Genomic DNA, 17,917 nt, shown 5'->3' with positions numbered 1-17,917 from the left:
GACTTAGAGGAATAAAAATCGAATGTGTTCTCTCAAATCTGTGTCTTCGTCTCATGTCTCGTCTAACGTGATTGCAGCCATGTCACCCTCAACAAAACACGGTTAATCTGTGTCAAACTAGGGTCTGTTAGAGAGAGCTGTGATATCAGAACGTGTGTGTAAGTGTGTATGTGTGTGTGTGAGAGCGAGAGGGTGTGATTTAGACCAAGATACTGTCTATAGAACAGCAGCTGTTACTTCGGGCTCGGGGTGTGACGTCAGTAGCCTCTAGCATTTGCGCCGTGGATCCCGATGCAACGAGGTTGGAGAAGAAGAGTGTTAATGCATGGATGGTGTGATGTCAGGCTATATTAGGCTCGCAGGGTGCTCACACACTCTGAAAGGTTAGTGTGTGTTCACTCGAGCTGCTCGATGAAGATCCGAGCTGACAGAAAGGCTTTGAGCGCAGGTGAGCTTAGCCATTGCCGACCTCGCACACCTCTACCTACCTCTCGTACATCTGTGCATCGAAAAACCCACATTAAAGTAGTGAATAAAAAATAGCAGGATAAAAGAAGCCAGCCCAGTCATGTACACGATCATGCAGCACTGTAAACATTAGCAGCGCTACTATTACCAGCAGAAACAGACACAGACTTACCTTTCCTGTCACAGGAGAAAAGCATAACAGCCTGTTAGGTTCAGCAGGAGGTTGGACGATAAGACAGTTTTGGATTCCGAGTGCACAATAAGCCTGTTTAGGATTACATGCAGGATTTTATTCTTTTATGTGCCGAGACACAAGCCAAGCGGAGTCAGAAAAGCACAAGGGTTCTGGTTCATGATGCTAATATGAAAGATGTACTGTGGTGGGAGGTTTGAGGTTTAAGCAAGCAGAGACTAGAGGTCACGGTGACTTTACGAAAAAACACAACGGAATAAATCTCGTGTCAATGCCGAGCTGGGCCTCCAGGCTAGATCTGATACTGCGAAATGAAAACAGAGCTTGGGACTGTCCGGGTAAAGAGACTTGGAAACTGTACAACGCTGCTGGAAAATTAGAAAAGTTTAGATGAGAAAAGTTTAGATCAGATTAGAGATTTTTGAACTTATCAAATCGTATTTTACCCCCACGTTTTTGTATAGTTTCCAATGTTGTGCCTTTCTTTCTTTCTTTCTTTCTTTCTTTCTTTCTTTCTTTCTTTCTTTCTTTCTTTCTTTCTTTCTTTCTTTCGGTAATGGAACTGTTGAAAAACAGAACCTTATACAAATATATATATATATAATGGGTTTTGCAACTGTGCCCTGCAATGGGTTGGCACTTCGTCCAGGGTGTCCCCGCTTATAATTTTGTGTGTGTGTGTGTGTGTGTGTGTGTGTGTGTGTGTGTGTGTGTGTGTGTGTGTGTGTGTGTGTGTGTTCCTTTCTGAAGAGCTTCCCTGAAAAAGTTTATATAGGCGTTGCTGTGATTAACCGAGTGTATTTGTACAAGTCCTGCATAACTAATGAAATGTGAGCGAGAGAGAGAGAGAGAGAGAGAGAGATGAGGTTAAAAAAGTTAAATAAATCTTAATAAATTATATTAAAGTGACTGACATCTCTTTCAGTACAAATTATTCATGATTTATTTAGTAAGTAAATTTGCATTTGGTGTTTGCGGAGCAAAAGGCTAGTTTGTGAACCCTTTAGACATTTCTGTATATCTGCATAAATACGACCTAAGACATCATCAGATCTTCACACAAAGCGATGAAGTAGATAAAGAGAACCGAATTAAACAAATGAGACAAAAATAGTATACTTGATCCAATATTGCATATCTGTGAGTGGCAAAAAGTATGTGCACCCGTAGGATTAGCAGTTAATTTGAAGGTGAAATGAGAGTTTTTAGTAGGTGTTTGGCTCGATCAAAATCTGATCTTCACACTTGTGGAAGTGTATCATGGCACGAATAAAAAAAGGATTTCTGAGAACCTCTGAAAAAGACTTTTTTGCTGACCAAGCAGTTTTTTTTTTTTCTTTTGCTCACCAAAAGAAAAAACACTCATCAGGTTGGAAAATGCTTACAAAACCATCTGTACAGAGTTTGGACTCGATATGTTTCATACAGGAAACCAACAAAGACCACCAACAGTGCAGGATCCCTTCATGGATTCATGCAAGCTCTTACAATCAGATATAGCACAGATTCCCATCGTGGTCCTGTAGTACCCCCTGTCCTGCACATTTTAATATTATCCCTAATCTATAAGGGAATCTCAAATGCTCAATTTCTCAGATTATGATAAGTGCAGGTCCTGTACCATTAAGCTTTACTTCTGTTCAAATGAAGGCAAGTCACCTTTACTGCTGAATTAATCAGTTAAATGTCGGTGTTTCTTTGGTACCGTGATCATTGTAATTAAGATGCATGCATGCAGTATTGTTAACCTGTCTACTGGGACTGGACTAAACCATGTTTACATTAAGGGGAGCTTTAAGAGGGTTGACGTAACACAAGATGCATCGCTGTTGAACATTTCTTTCATTTTACCACTGAGAGTTTAAAAAGGAAAAGAGAGTAATCTGTCTCAGCAATTGTCCAACTTTACGCCGGAAAAGATCCCTCTTTTGCTGGTCAGTGTGTGGGAGATATTCTATTGTGCTAGTGTTCACTTGGCCTGGAGTCCAGCGCTATTTTGGCGAGCGAAAGGGGGGAAAAAAATGCTTAGTGAGTAAGCGTACCTGTCGAAATAACAGTGGAGAATCAGTGGCTAAGCTAAGTAAGTTATATAGTTCTATTATCGAATCAGCAGTATCTTTTAAATCAGACTTGTCAACATATGGACTGGAACTGGTGAGATAGAGCTTTTAATCTGTTTTCTAAATACAAATAATAATAATAATAATAATAATAATAATAATAATAATAATAATAATAATAATAAAAGGTCTAGCTTCTGTTATTCCACTAAGAGCAAAAAAAAAGCTTAAATAAACTCAGGGCCATAAACTCAGCTACTGAAAAAATGTACTAATGATATGAAACTCTTGAATAGTTAGGTATACATTTATCTAAATTTGACCATCTCTTTTCAAAATAACTAAATTTGGGGTTTCAGATAACTCCTAACCACCAGACTTCAGTTCTCTTATGTTAAAGACATGACTTTTGGATAGATAGATCTCGCTCTTTCTTTAAAGTTCAGACGAGATTCAGCCATTAGCTCCTCTCTTCTTTAGCACGGATTTATTCAGGGATGCAGAATAACCCTAACCATAGCTCCTGTATATGCACATGTCCATGAACACATACATATATGTATATTAGGTATGTTACACAATTCTTCTATGACTATTGGTATCAGTATCTGGTTTGTGCTCTAAATATCCATATCTGTATCTAGATTTAAACAAGAAGATTTTTTTTGTTTCCAATTAAATATTAACCCTACCAATCGTTCACCCTAAAACACTGGAAAACCCCAGAAGTAGAAACTGTTAGCACTGTCTGTGTAGTCTGGCTCTGACATTTCCTCAACCTCAGCTTCATCACTCCAGTTCATAATTGGTCTCAAGTAAGGGTGTGCGCAGAACTGTTTCATCCTGCTCATGCAGTTCTTTTTGTTTGTACCGACCCATGATATATTCTAGAAAATTTAGTTGGTTCAGTTTCCCAAAATATAAGCAAATTAATTTAAACCACCATGACCCTGACCAGGCAGTTACTAAAGATGAATCTCATTTACGTCTCACAGGATCCCAGTCCTAATGCACACTTTTCGTCTCAGCCGCTCTGGTCTCAGCTTTCCAGAAACATTTGTATTTGTAATCTGTAGAAAACATTAACTGTACTTTCTGAATAATGTATTCGTATTTGGTTACGTTCCTAATGTGTACCTTATCTCATGCTGAGTTAGTTACACTCAGGCATATATGTATGACTCACACACACACACACACACACACACACACACACACACACATAAAAACGCATCTGAGTGCACAAATTGGACCCATGTCACAACACGCCATGCTCAGACAGAAGTGGGTCAGGGATATTGGTTGTGCAGTGGCCAGATGGGGCATGTAATACAGCGCGGCTGGTTCCCTTGCTCCTCCCTGGCACTCCTCATGTAGAGAAGGGAAAAACTCGATCTCTCAATCCCAGCTGGGTCCTCACAGACTCTCCACACACAGAGCATTGTGGGAATGGAGGAGAGGTCCAAGCTTCCCTGAGGTTTCACCAGCCCACATGGAACAACATTGCGGATAGTAAATGGTGCCTAATTTTCCTGAGCTGGCATGACAGATGAGGTCTGCCAGCCCACCAAGCTCTGAAAATGGCATTAAGTGCTCCAGCTCTGGATTACAGAAAATTCACATTTTACTGCAGTCTTTTCTCTCTCTCTCTCTCTCTCTCTCTCTCTCTCTCTCTCTCTCTCTCTCTCTCTCTCTCTCTCTCTCTCTCTGATAGAAAGTTTTCATTATCAGCTCTTTGGTGGAGCAAGGTGTTGTTTTAACATGAACTCTTGCAGAGAGTAATTTAGGAATATCCTGACAATAGATATTGTCTGTGCCGCTCAAGAGCTTTGAGCAGGATTTTTTACCTGTCTAAAGCCGGTCTTACACTGTCATGGAGATCACATATTATCATCACAAAGTCTGTTATAGAATTCAGACAAAGCTTTTTATTTTTTTTTCAGGATCATCTCTTACAACGTGATAAGTAATAATCTTAAGACACAGTCTTAAAACAGACAACAGAGCTGTATGGCATGAGTACAGATACATAATCCCACAATGAATTTAATTCATCTTTAGAAATGGATTTATATATATATATATATATATATATATATATATATATATATATATATATATATATATATATATATATATATATATATATATATATATATATATATATATATATATATATATTTGCCAGACAGCAGTTTTGTTTACAGTTCTAATTTTAGGAGGCAACATTACAATTCTTTTATAGGATTTAACATTTTCGGTCTTTATGTATTTATTTACCCATGGTAATGTATCATTCTCACAGATACTTAGCTTAATATAACATTGGTTATGTTGCCATGATCCGTCTAAAATTCCCCCAACTACAAATAGCTTCCTATTCACTATACTGTATATGCTCACTACATGGGGTAAAACATAATGGTGTTGTAGAAGGTACCTCTGACCTATATGCCCTCCATTTTCACCAAGGTATAAAGTATTGGCACACGTACTGTAATGGCAGGTGGCTTAGGTGGGTCACTTGCTGTCGTTATTGCAGGCCAACAAACCTGCCATGTCTCACGCTTACGAAGAGCCTGTAAGTTTCATATGAGTGCATGATGCTGAGTTGCCTCTAAGCTCTGAGATATGCAAGTTAGTTCACAGACTCTGTGTGTGTGTGTGTGTGTGTGTGTGTGTGTGTGTGTGTGTGTGTGTGTGTGTGTGTGTGTGTGAAAGAGAGGCCGAGTGGGCAAACACATATTTGGAGATAATTAAATGGCAGTCTTTGTGGGAAGCCTTCTCTTGTGGGAACTCTAATGCCCTCCCATTAGATTTGTTTTGATGCCAAATCTGCATCGATTTGGATGGCAATAGAAAAAGACACAGGTGAAACCCAGGTGACAGTAATAATTCAGCAGGGCAGAGCTCAGGCCAGAGTGAGCCCAAACTGGTGCCAAGCCAGAAGGTTCTGTATACACGTTAACACAAAAAAAATCTATTTCAATAAATCTACATAGAATGGGGAAATAATCCAGCCAAATGCCATGTTACAGTATGTAACTAAAATGACATAGCTTTGACGTATCTAAGTTTTTTTTAAATTTTATTACAGAGATCTGTTTGCTGACAAGGGGAAGGCGCACAGCCAGTGTCCGAGCGGATACGTACTGTCGTCTCTACTCACTCTCAGTAGATAACTTCAACGAGGTGCTCGAAGAATATCCTATGATGAGGAGAGCCTTTGAGACTGTTGCACTGGACCGCCTCGATCGTATAGGTAAGTCTCCCTCATTAACATAATACAAAAGTTTGTAAAAAAGCCCATTCGTATTGAAACGTTACGCATTAGGGGTGTAATGCAATACCACGCAAATGCCATGCAAAGGATATGGTTAGTCATAGTAGCTCTGCTTATAACTTTATGTGAAACCAGGAATAGTTCGAATTCCACCTATATTTTGCATTTTTTCCCTTCGTATGTTGCATGTGAAAACCCTGCTCTGTTCAGCCTCAAGGATCAGGCTTGAGCCAGGTTATGATTTGATTTGACCTATGAAAGGTCATACAGCGTACTTATTTTTTGGGCAGGTATAAAGACAACAGGGAATTTCATTAAAATCTGAGCTTGTTTTTGTCAGATGCCAGATTTAGCAGGCTGCTAAAGTGTTCAGCTGAAATATTGAGTGACTAGTGGTCAAACTAAATGATGTAGATTTCTGTCCTGAGTCAATTTGGATTGCAGGATTTTTTGCATATGTTTTTGAGAGGAAGCTTCCTAAAATTCTTTTTAGAGAAAATGTAAGCACTTTCTCCAGTTGTCCAGTTAAGTGGAAAGATGTGTGTAGTGTACTCCTTTACTTGACAGGTGCCAGTAAATCAGGAGTATAATATTGTATAGTATAGTATAGTGTAATATAGTGTAGTGTAGTATAGTATAGGATAGTATAGTGTAATATAGTGAAGTCTAGTATAGTGTAATATAGTGTAGTCTAGTATAGTATAGTGTAGTATATTATAGTATAGTACAATGTAGTATAATATAGTATAGTATAGTATAATATATTATAGTGTAGTGTAGGGATAGTGTAGTATAATATGGTATAGTATAGGGATAGTGATGTGTACTGTGTGTCTGTTTAATGCCTGGGAGCGCAGTGTAATTTCCTTGTCAGTTTCTTGAGTCGCTGCCCTTATTGAATCAGTCGGCTGAAGGCTGAGCAGCAGCAGCGTCTGGCTGTGTTACCGCTGTCACAGACTTCCATGTTTATCTGGCACCGCAGGGAGCCATATGGCCCTCGCTGTAAAAACACTGACACTCAGCCCACTCACTACAGCAGAAACAACAAACTGAATCATTTCCCACTAAAACAGTCTTCATGAGTGTATTGGATGCCACTGAGTCTATTAGAACCAGTGAATGTGGTGTTTTTTTATGTTGTTGTTGTTGTTGTTTTTTTTTGGTTTGTTTTTAGAAATAGTAGGACCTACACTGAAATTGGAGAAACCTTTCAAAAACCAAAAACTACCCTAAATAGTTTCGGCAGCAACGTGTGTATGTTTAAAGCCTGTGTGGTTTCAGTACTGTGTGGATACTCTGATATTATTTTCAATCAAAGAGAGCAAAGAATGACATCCCCCTCTCAGCACAGCTCGCCGAATGCTCCTCTCGTGTTTTTGTTTTGAATTGATTTTGTTTACATTGCCATGTGCTTGTGCTTTTGATCTTCACTGCTCTTATTCTGTTACTGGTCTGTTACCTAATGTGCGCACCTCTTCTGTGCTCATCCTGTGATTAGTTTGTTTTATAAACTGCCATGTTTCTTTGATTCTGCATTTCCTGATCTGATTTTGACCTTGCTCATGGTTTCGGTTTTGAATTATGGACATGCTGAATTTATGCATGTCACTTCATCACCTCCTCATGTACTCAATAAGATTATTCACTCTATTTCTAGACATTCTGAAATGGTCCTATTCCAAATCATTTTGCTTCTTTTAGGGAAGAGAATATTGAAAGAATAAATGCCAGTAAAGATGTTTTCTAACTACAGTTCTGACACAATATCCAATTTGTTTAATCTAAGAAATCTGTTGCCACCTCTGCACAAACAACAAGTTCTGACATTTTGTTTAAGGACGTCAATTTCATCAAAAATCTTGAGTACAGGGGTGACATTTTATTTCATTAGTCTATTGTTTTCATCAGTCAACTTTTTTGTGTCTTAGTTCAGCTTAATTGAGCTTAATTTTTGTCAAAATTCTTTACACTGGCTTACGTCCAATTATCACGTTCTGATATCAGAAAATGGCTTTCTGAAATTGACTTTACTGCTAATTTTGTTTCCTGCCTTAAAGGATAATTATTCTAAAAAAATATTCAAATACAATTCAGTTTAGTTAATTAAAGTGTAATAACTTATGATTGTTGATGGTACCAAAATGTGTTGATATCAAATAATGGGAAGAGGCCACAGCAGTTGATGAAGTGCACTGCATTTTTTCTCACTCGTATCTCCTTTCTCCAGCATGATAAAGTTTTGTGTGATACTGTTTCTAACCTTCATCCAGCCCCATGAGACTTAGATCCATCATCCAACAACTACCAAAGATGGAAAAGACCCCTGTGTCTGAATGCCCTGTGTCTCTCTTTCTCCTATCAGCCATCAGCCCAAATTCGAGGCCATGTTTACTTGCTGATTACTTTCGCTCCCTTATCTAGTGCTTGACAGTAAGAACTAGTCAAACACAGACTGTCCTGACTGCAGGAGCCATCACACCCCCTACCAGGCTGTGCTATTTCCACACAGGTCGCCCCCTTCACTGCTATCAGCCTCTCAGCCTGGGGTATTCCCAAAGCTGTAGGCTTGCTGAGACTCAAGAAAAAGCAAGTGCAGGGTAACAGAACAGAATAAAAGAGGTATTTAAAAAGACACATGATCATAGCAGCTCTTTAATATTCAGCATGCCGCCTGAGGGGAAATAATGTCCTTTGTTTGGAGGTTATTGAAAAAAGCCATGATTATAATTCAGCTTTTTTGTGGATAAGAGAAGCAGCATGGGTGAACAAGCTAATGCTGAGCTTTGACCCAGGATTTCAAATAAATCATTTAGCAGGGTTATATGTTGGACAATCATGCATAATCGTTTATTTATGCATGAAGGAACCTATCCGTTGGAATAAAAAAGTGAAGAAATCTTGTCTTTCATCTGTATCTACATGTTTGATGTGTATCTGCATGGTATCTGGCTTGATTGTTCTATATTTCTGTCCATTAGGAAAGAAGAACTCTATATTGCAGCACAAGGTCCAGCATGACTTAAACTCTGGCGTCCTCAACTATCAGGAGAATGAGATCATCCAGCAGATAGTGCAGCATGATCGAGACATGGCGCACTGTGCCCACCTGATGCAAGACCAACGTTCCCCAGCTCCTCCATCACCTACTCCGGTCATTTGGGCCCCACTCATTCAGGCTCCATTACAAGCAGCTGCTGCTACAACATCAGTTGCTATTGCCTTGACCCACCACCCTCACCTGCCTCCCACACTCTTCCGCCCTTCTACCTCCTCTTTGGGTTCAACAAAAGAAGCACTGAGAAACAGGTTCCAGGTTGTACCCACATCGACAGCTCCTGGTTCAGCTGGAGACTCGCCTTCGAGCACTCCTCCAAAACCACATACTGGAGCAGACACTCCTCTACTTGCCTCCTTCAGGGCACATCATTCAACGGGGCCAGCTGGGACAGGTAGTGGCAACCACCAGGCCTCTAGAAGCAGCATAAGTGGAGTTTCACATCCTGGGCCTAGTCGGGCTTCTGCATTACCCACTGGCAATTACTCCAGATCTGCATCTCCCACATGTAGTACTGCACAGCTCCATCCTCCACCCAAACACAAGCAGCCCTTCCCACCAAGTACCCCACCGCTGTCCACTCACCTCCAACAAGGCAGCACAGGTGCTGGGACCTTGTCTGGGGCAGTAGGCGGTGCAGTGAGCATTGCTGTGAGTGGAGCAGTGGGGGATATGTCAAGTGGATTGACCGCAAGTGGGTCTCCTGGGGGCCCTTTAGTTGGTGCCACCTGTGGGCTCTTGACCACAATATCTTCAAATGTTAGCCCGCTTTCAACTGGATCATTCAGCCATGCCCCGAGTCCACTCCTCCATGGTCAGCAAACACAAAATACCAAACAGACATCCGCATTTCATCAGTTTACCGGTGGGGGTGGCAGGACTTCTAGTACATTAAACCTCTTCCATACACCCACAGCTGGATCCCCGTCCTCCACCCTTTCACACATTTCTCCAGCCCTTGAAGGCTCTCCTTCAGTAAACACACAATCCTTTAACCTGCGGTCCTCCTTTTCCTCCCAGCTGCCTTTAGAAAGGTCAGCATTAGCATCTCTAGCTCAATATGGCTCAGCTAATGCTTCTCCCTGCTACACTCCTCTAGCCCCCAGCCCTACAGTCCAAAGTCCTGGGAGAACTTTCCACTATAGTGACCCCTCCAGTGCTGCAGGTTCCCACAGCTCTCTGCTTATGCCCCAGCATTCCTGTCCTGTTCAACTACCCAGCTGTAACACTTCAGGAACCGAATCGCCGCTGGGCCGCTTCTCTGAAGATATGAAACTGTTGTCCAGCTCTCACCCCTTGCTAAGTGAAGAGGTAGCCCAGGCTGTGGCTCACTCCTCCCCTCGGTCATCAATTGAGCCTGGCTGCCGCCTCTCCCCTTACTCTTCCCCAACACTGATGCTTAAGCCGTGCAGCTCCATATCGGGGCACTTTGCTTCCCCCTTACAGACTTCTCCCAGTGCACGGCATCACACCCCAAGCATAGGGACGTCACCCTCCCTTCCATTCCGCAGATCCTCAGAGGCCCATCCTTCTGAACTGGAGCCCCTTTGCGCCAAACTTCCCTCCAATTTGTGAGGTTAGATCACACCCTCCTGTTCAGCTGTGGACCTGTAGTTGAGTAATAACAATCCTTTTTTTTTTGTGTGACACTTTTATTTTATTATTTATTTAGATTACACTGTGTTTTAAACTTATTTTAGGATATCTAAATATTACTGTGATTAAAAAAATGAAGGTATAACCACAAAAATTAGACATTTTAGATTAATCGTTTTTGCTTTGTCATTCTCTATTTTTTATTCATTTATATATAAGTAAAAAATATCTATTTAAAGCTATGTTAATAAACCGATAGGAGGGTGTGAGATACTCCGTACATAAACATTTCAGACCATCCATTTTCCACATTTCACTGGTTTGCGCATTTGAAACGGACCACACAGAAGGACTATCCTGCAGGAACCTATGCACTGAAGCCTGCATTCTGACTTTTTCTGTGTTCAAGTCAATCTTTTTAGTCAAAAGAGAAAGTCTACACTCTATCCAGGATCACATATTGCTGATCCTTTTATGTATCTATGGGATTATATGTATTTATTCACCGTTTATTCACTTAATTTTTGCAAAACATTATAATGTGTTGAAGAGAATTTAGCAAACCAAAAATTGTTTTCTTTTGAAATATTAGTACACCTTTTGGCCTACACCTTACTGATTTTCTCTTGAATCACAGTATTGTAGTAATATTGGAGTGGATTTCAGGTCCTCTATAATGTGGGGAAACAAAAGAAGATATTATAGAAACGGAGCCTTCAACAGTGTCCTAAATATTCACTTTTGTCTTCCAGGTTCATATGGCAGATGTTTGAAATGAATGGTGTGTGTGTGTGTGTGTGTGTGTGTGTATGAATGTTTTCTGAAAATGGCTTGATGCAAGTAACAATCTTAGTTTTGCCTTTTAATATATATATATATAAAAAAAATAGAACTTCCATTGGCGCCTATGTGTAGACATTTCTAGGATAACATTTTCACAGAACCAGTAACAAGTCAACCTTACAAAAGATTACTTGATGCAGCGTGCAAGGAAAATAAGTGCTGAATTTTCAACACCTACAGCATTAAAATGAACTCTTAGTGTTGGATTAACACCTGCAGTGTTCATATAAGTCCAGATGGACACGAAACGAGTTAATTCAACACTAGCAATATGGCTGTGTACATGTAGCTTTCTCATCAGCTTTGGTTCAAAAACACTTTAGTCATTTACTTATTTTCATATAGAAGTTTGTATTTATTTGTGCTTTATCTTTCTTTCATTGCTAGTTTGTTCATATATTATTGAGTAAGATGAATGTATTGTATTGAGTTAAAGGATTGTAAAAAGGCCTGCACAGTACAAATTTAACTTATCATGAATGCTATCTGGAACAGAAATAGATGGAACGAACCCAGCTCAGTTTCTTATTATTACTTCCACACTCAAAAATGACACATTTTACAACTTACCTACCCATGTTCAGGGGGCTTCAAAAGGTCAAACTTAAAAAAAATGGAGGTGCCCGAAGACAATGTGGGGACCGTGATGGTATTCCCTGTCATCTTGGTCCACCCTAATGTCATAAATACTGTTAACTGGCAGAAATAACCCATGTAGTTAACCATATTAGCATAACAGTCACATGGCATCACACAGACATGTTATCTAGACCGAAATAAATTGAGAAGTATGTTGGCAAGAAGCTGGCTAACTAGAGTTGCCCAGAGACAAAGATAAAAATCATTACAGGAATATGTGAGTTAAACATTATTAAATTATTGAATAGCATCACAAAATTAATTATTAAATATAACTGGCTGACCAATGTTGCCCTGGTTGCCCTGGTGGTCAATGGAGTAGCTAAACAGCTAAATAGCCAAATATTGTAGTATTTACTGTAACTCCAGTCACTTAAACGTTACGTCAAAAATGAAGTAAGTCACTCTCGGCTCAAACCTGGCGAGCTAATGTTTTTATTTTGCTCTTAATAAAGCCACTGCATTTACACTACATATCAAATTGCTGGTACTAGCATGCAAACTACCTTTAGCTAGTTCCTAATTAGCCATTTTTTTGTTTGTTTCGTTTTTAGAGATATACCACTCGCGTATTGAGTGTTACATTTACACAATCCAGAGCTTCAAAATCAAACTGTGTCCTCAGGAAGCACTGGCGCCTCTGGTAACATGCGTAAAGCTTGACTGAGGTAATGGGTTAGCAAAGTAGCTAAACAGTGAGATTGGTCAGCTAGCCTCTAACCTGTCTTAGCTAACTCGTATAGGCTAGGAAACTGGAGGGCATAAAACCCACAGTGCCCTCAGTCAGACAGTTAATTCACTAGTAGTTGTTTCTGTCAGGGGAACATTTTGTTATGAAGAAATCTGTTTTTCCTTTATCTTCTTACTAATAGGATTACTGACAGATGACTTTAATATGCTGGCCAGGTGAGACAGTTTGTCTCCTCTTTGAGATAAAACACAGATATTGATGAGAAACATTTGCTGTCAAGCTTCTGCCTTTCAAAAGGCAAAGATGGCCCAAAATAAATAATGTACCCACCTGAGAAAAAACAGTATCCCCACCTGAGAAAACCTGACCTGAGTCAAGTTAACAAGTTGGGAAAATCTCGCAACTTCTGAAAGGCTGGAGACGTTTGTGTGGAGGGGGGCACAAATGCAACGAGACACTGATGCATCGAGGCGGTGATGTGTAGCGACAGACAGCCCAAGGTCTGACATGTAGACGAGGACCCCTGTGGGCTTCTCAGGATGAAGTGTGTTCCAGGAAGGTCTTTTGAGGCAGCTCCACTGCAAGTTATGATTGTTTCTGAGCACTTGTAAAAACATCCTGAGGAGGGCAGGTATTGATTGCATTATTGGACACAGCTTTGGGAGGTTTTGAGAGCAAAGAGGAGAGGGTTTTTTTTTTTTGTTCAGAAAGAAAGAAAAGGCTTAAGGCTTAACTTTGTCGGTCGATGGCAGTGGAGGGGTCAAATCTGGAAAGACTGTGGAGAAAGAGAGAGAGAAAAAAGGCAGAGGAATAGAGAGTGAGCGAGATTGATTGATTAGAGGGTAGACTGACCCAACTGAGAAACCTGATCATTAACAGAGACAAGGACTTCAGTTCATCAATAACGCCAGCCCGAAGCTGTCAATCAAGCATGGCTGTCATTGAGGCCTTGACTCATCTCAGCTTATACTTCTCGGGCTGTATGAATCAGTCACTCGTACACACAATTCATGGTTAGTCAAGATGTAATCGTAAACAGCCAAAGCATACTGTCAATCTCCAGAGGAACTTAACCATACTGTAAGTGCACAAGTTTGAACTTGAAGTCTGTAAAAATCACATAGCATCAAACCATACCATAAAAAACTATGCTTTGCTATATAGCCATGCAAAGGATCTTTGTAGTTTCTTTATTCTTTTTCAATTTTCCAGCCTAGTAGAAGCAAAGTTGCTCAGCTCAGCCCTTTTTCCCTAAAAGGAAACCCATTAAACATATACACTTATAAAAAAAATTAATTAAAATAAAAAAGTGGTTCCTCATGGGTTCTAAGGATGGTTAAATATTTTAGCTTTTCTTAAAGGTTCTTACTTGGAACTTTTCTGTAAGGGAAACACTTTGTTGGGTATGGTGATAGTGTATGAGTATATGTAGTAATAGAGATGGGGCGTCAGTTGGGGCAAAAGGTAAATCACACTGGATTTTCACCTTGTGAATTTCTTCGTCAGGGTAGAGAAAAATCAGGGGATTATGGGCCATCCTTTTATGAGGTGTTTATGGAGGCAAAGTCACTACTTTTAAGTCATTCAGAGGTCAGTTAACAGTTAAGTAGGAAGCAGAAAAAGAAACAAAGAAATAAAACTGCTAAATTTGTAGGATGGACAACAAATTAACCTACCGTGAAAAGTGAACCTACCGTGTATCACGTCCTCCTTTTAAGTGAACAGGCTTTTTTGTTTTAGTTTTTTCAGGAAAAACTAAGTATGTCCAGTGTAACCACAGCATAAGACTTGTCTGTGTTTTCACTGAAGTTGCAGCAGAGCTTTAAAAGTGACAAACTGCTAATTTAACTTTAACTTATAAGTATAAATCCTCTCTGGTGTTGCTCTGGAGCAAAATTTCACTGTTATTTATACTACTACACACAATTAAAAGAGTGTTCCTCAGGGCTTCTTTGGGTTGATATTAGTTGTGGCTTTGTAGAGATTCTACTTTTTTTTTTTTTAACCTTTTGTAGGACTGCACAGAGGAACAAGGGAGGAACATGGAACCTTTGACCTCTGAAGGTTAAACCTCAACTTATACTGGCAATCCTCCCCAATTTCAAATTTCAACCTTAATACATAATCTGCGATCAAGAAAATCCAACAAAGGAGTCAAATTTCAGCAATATAAACCACACATAAACACGTCTATGCTCAAGCATTAGCTCCTTCAAGAAATGAAACCTGGAGACAATCCACCTAGTAGCATCAATTTTTCTGATTTGTGGTGGTTTTCATAACCCAACATGTACTGATTCCAGTTGGGAATGCTCCCAATTTCGACACCTAATCTCAGACTCGCGCCGCTTGCTTTTATGCCGTGTTGCTGAGCCGTAAGGGAGCGCTCATGAAGCGCTGGTGCAGGCAGTAATGAAATCGCTCGCAGTGATTGAGGATTAGGTTTCACACTAACAGGTCTGAGGCTTAGAGTCGAGAGGTTGTAGGAGATGTCAGGTGTGTGTTTGATGACTGGCGCCATCGTCACTTATTCATTTTCATCGTCATGGCAGAAACATGGTGGCAAATTCAAAACAAAAGGACGTGTTTGAGATCTAAATTGCTTTGGGGCAAAAGGGAAAACAGGGACTGCCGTAACTCTGTTGAAGTCCATCTAAAGGATGCTTAGAGACACATCATCAGTATTACTGATTATTCCGTTTCTTTTCTTCGTCATTTTATGCTAACCAATGGTCATTAAGTTTCTTTTGATAAACACCCAAGCAGAACTGTGGTCTTGACAGAGACAGAGGTCATATAAGTCTTGGGACAGTTTTTTCTACCCGGGATATTAGAAGCAGTCATGCAAAAATGCTGCCCGTCAAGCATGGCTGTCACTCTGACCTCAGTCTCACGTTGGTCTGCAGGCCAAAAAACCGTTGATTCTTGAAACTCTGAGACTGAAAGTAGTCAGGCAATGGCACTTTTGATCTTTTGATTTTCTCGTACTTACTCCAAAAAAAAAAAAAAGCCAGCTCTGGAGTCAATCCCGGTAACACTGGGCACAAAGTAGGAGAATTTTACACTTTGTCCGTATCCATATAGGTTTCCTGTGGGTTCTCAGGTTTCCTCCTGTCTCTCAAAAAACAGTCTTGTACATGGATTGGCTGAGCTACATTGCCCTTAGTTGTAATGAGTGTGTGCATGGTACTCTGTGATGGACTGGCATCCCAACCAGGGATCCAGTGTTCCCTGGATTGTCTCCACATCCATCATGACCTGAACCATGATATAGCAGTTACCGAAGATGAATATGGGTTTCACAGGACTAATGGCCAGACACAGACTGATGGGGGCTTGCATTTTGTTAAAATGGATGTACAGATGGATCCCAATGGACCTCAAGGACACTGGCAGAAACTTCCTATCTTGAAAAGACGATAAATACCGTCTTACCTCACATCCTTTAAATTTCCCCTACAGAACCGAAATGGATTCTATTCCCCTCTGTTAGATTAGATAGCACCGACTCAAACCTTGCAATTTGACTGTGTAGGCCTTCTGACATCGAGATTAAAAGATCAAGTCGTTTTAATGTAGATGATCTCTTTATAGGCAGCCTGAAAGAGTGCTGGTGTGTGTCAGCAAGAATAATCCTGAGAAAGGAGTGTGAACTTACAAAGACTCCCCTGAATCTTATCCTGGCTTTGGGTGGTTTTGACAGGGAGCAAATTAGGGCTCTTTCTTTCTGAGACACTTTCCTTCACATCGGTTTTCAAACCTATGTCACTTACATAAAATAAATCAATGTATTATATTTATGTAAACAGATTTCTATATGGTATATACATATATATTTACATTGGACCGATTTTTTTTTTCTCTGCATTCGTTTTACGTTGTTTTAATGATCATTACACGTTTGTTTCAGTGTTTGGAGTGTGTGTCATTACCGGTTATTTCCTCAGAGGTGTATTGTAAGCATTGTATAATCTGAAATGAAGGAATATTTGCCATTTCTCAGTCACTTTTTTTTTTTTTTCTCAGATGTCCAGTTAGCATATATAAAATCTAATACTTTGTAATATATATATTTTTTGTTTTACTTCAAAGACTATGGGAAATAGCAATAAGTATTATGTACAGGTATGGTGAGATGTGACAAATGCAGACGTTTTGAGGACATTACAATGTCCACACACACATCCACTAAAGTAACGGCACTGTCGTCTGTGGCACACTTCACGGATGGACGCTTCTACAGAGTGGAATAAAAACCGGACTTATAATAAGCACACGAACTGGATATTATTAAAAGGTATCAAATAAACATAAATATTCTATTACGGTGTCATTCTTGTCATTCCCGTTGTGGTTATTAACTATTACGTGGATACATCAGCGAATGATCTAATATTTTGTATTCTGAGATAATAATGTCTTGGAACACATTGAATAATTTCTTAATAATGTTTGCTCAGACGACTATAAGATATATTGCCGGCATTCAAGTTGTTTTTGCTTGATAAAATATGTATGTCCTGTCTGAAACAAATGTAAACATTTAATTTAGCAGGAGTGTGTAGCGTTATTTTCTCCCCAGTCTCCTGGAGCTTGTCAAACTTTCGTCTCTAATATAATAGGTAACACTTTGCAATAATCATGCACTAATACCTGAATGAATACTTACTTAAATATGAACTAATGATGAGTTGTACTAATCACGACCTGATGAAGAGATAACCTTTTACCTTTAGTTCTACGACGTGAGTCTTGTGAATTCCTGGGTAAATAACGACCACCTTAAGTACATGTTAGTACACGTTTGTTAGTTAATGTATTGATGAACACATGGGGGATTCTGAATCAAACATGCTCTATAAGAAAACACGATTTACACGTGCATCATTTCAAATTGTTCCTGTAATTTTCCGTACACAAACGTTATTGGATGGCGCCGGATAACTTTCGGAATTTACGTACATTAAGCCTCCTTATCGAACGTAGAAAGGCGCACTAATAATAAACACCAATGATTTTATCTCGACGTCATCCAATGATGTTTGTGCACGCAGGTGCACAATGTACGACGCCTACTGTTACTGTAAAT

At 39.8% G+C, this 17,917-nt stretch overlaps 1 protein-coding gene across 1 annotated transcript in view; it reads left to right on the top strand.

The window, feature by feature from the left end:
• The window catches only part of hcn4 (hyperpolarization activated cyclic nucleotide-gated potassium channel 4), a 102,995-nt gene extending 85,853 nt beyond the window's left edge, over positions 1 to 17,142 (top strand). The window contains exons 7-8 of the mRNA XM_053678233.1: positions 5,819 to 5,983; positions 8,983 to 17,142. Of these exons, the coding sequence (XP_053534208.1) occupies positions 5,819 to 5,983; positions 8,983 to 10,634 (1,817 nt within the window). The 3' untranslated portion in view covers positions 10,635 to 17,142. The remainder of the gene's footprint in view (positions 1 to 5,818; positions 5,984 to 8,982) is intronic.
• The last annotated feature ends 775 nt before the right edge of the window (positions 17,143 to 17,917 follow it).

The sequence above is a fragment of the Ictalurus punctatus genome, chromosome 4 (assembly GCF_001660625.3).
Source record: "Ictalurus punctatus breed USDA103 chromosome 4, Coco_2.0, whole genome shotgun sequence".
NCBI lineage: Eukaryota > Metazoa > Chordata > Actinopteri > Siluriformes > Ictaluridae > Ictalurus > Ictalurus punctatus.
This window is presented reverse-complemented; position numbering and strand designations above follow the sequence as displayed.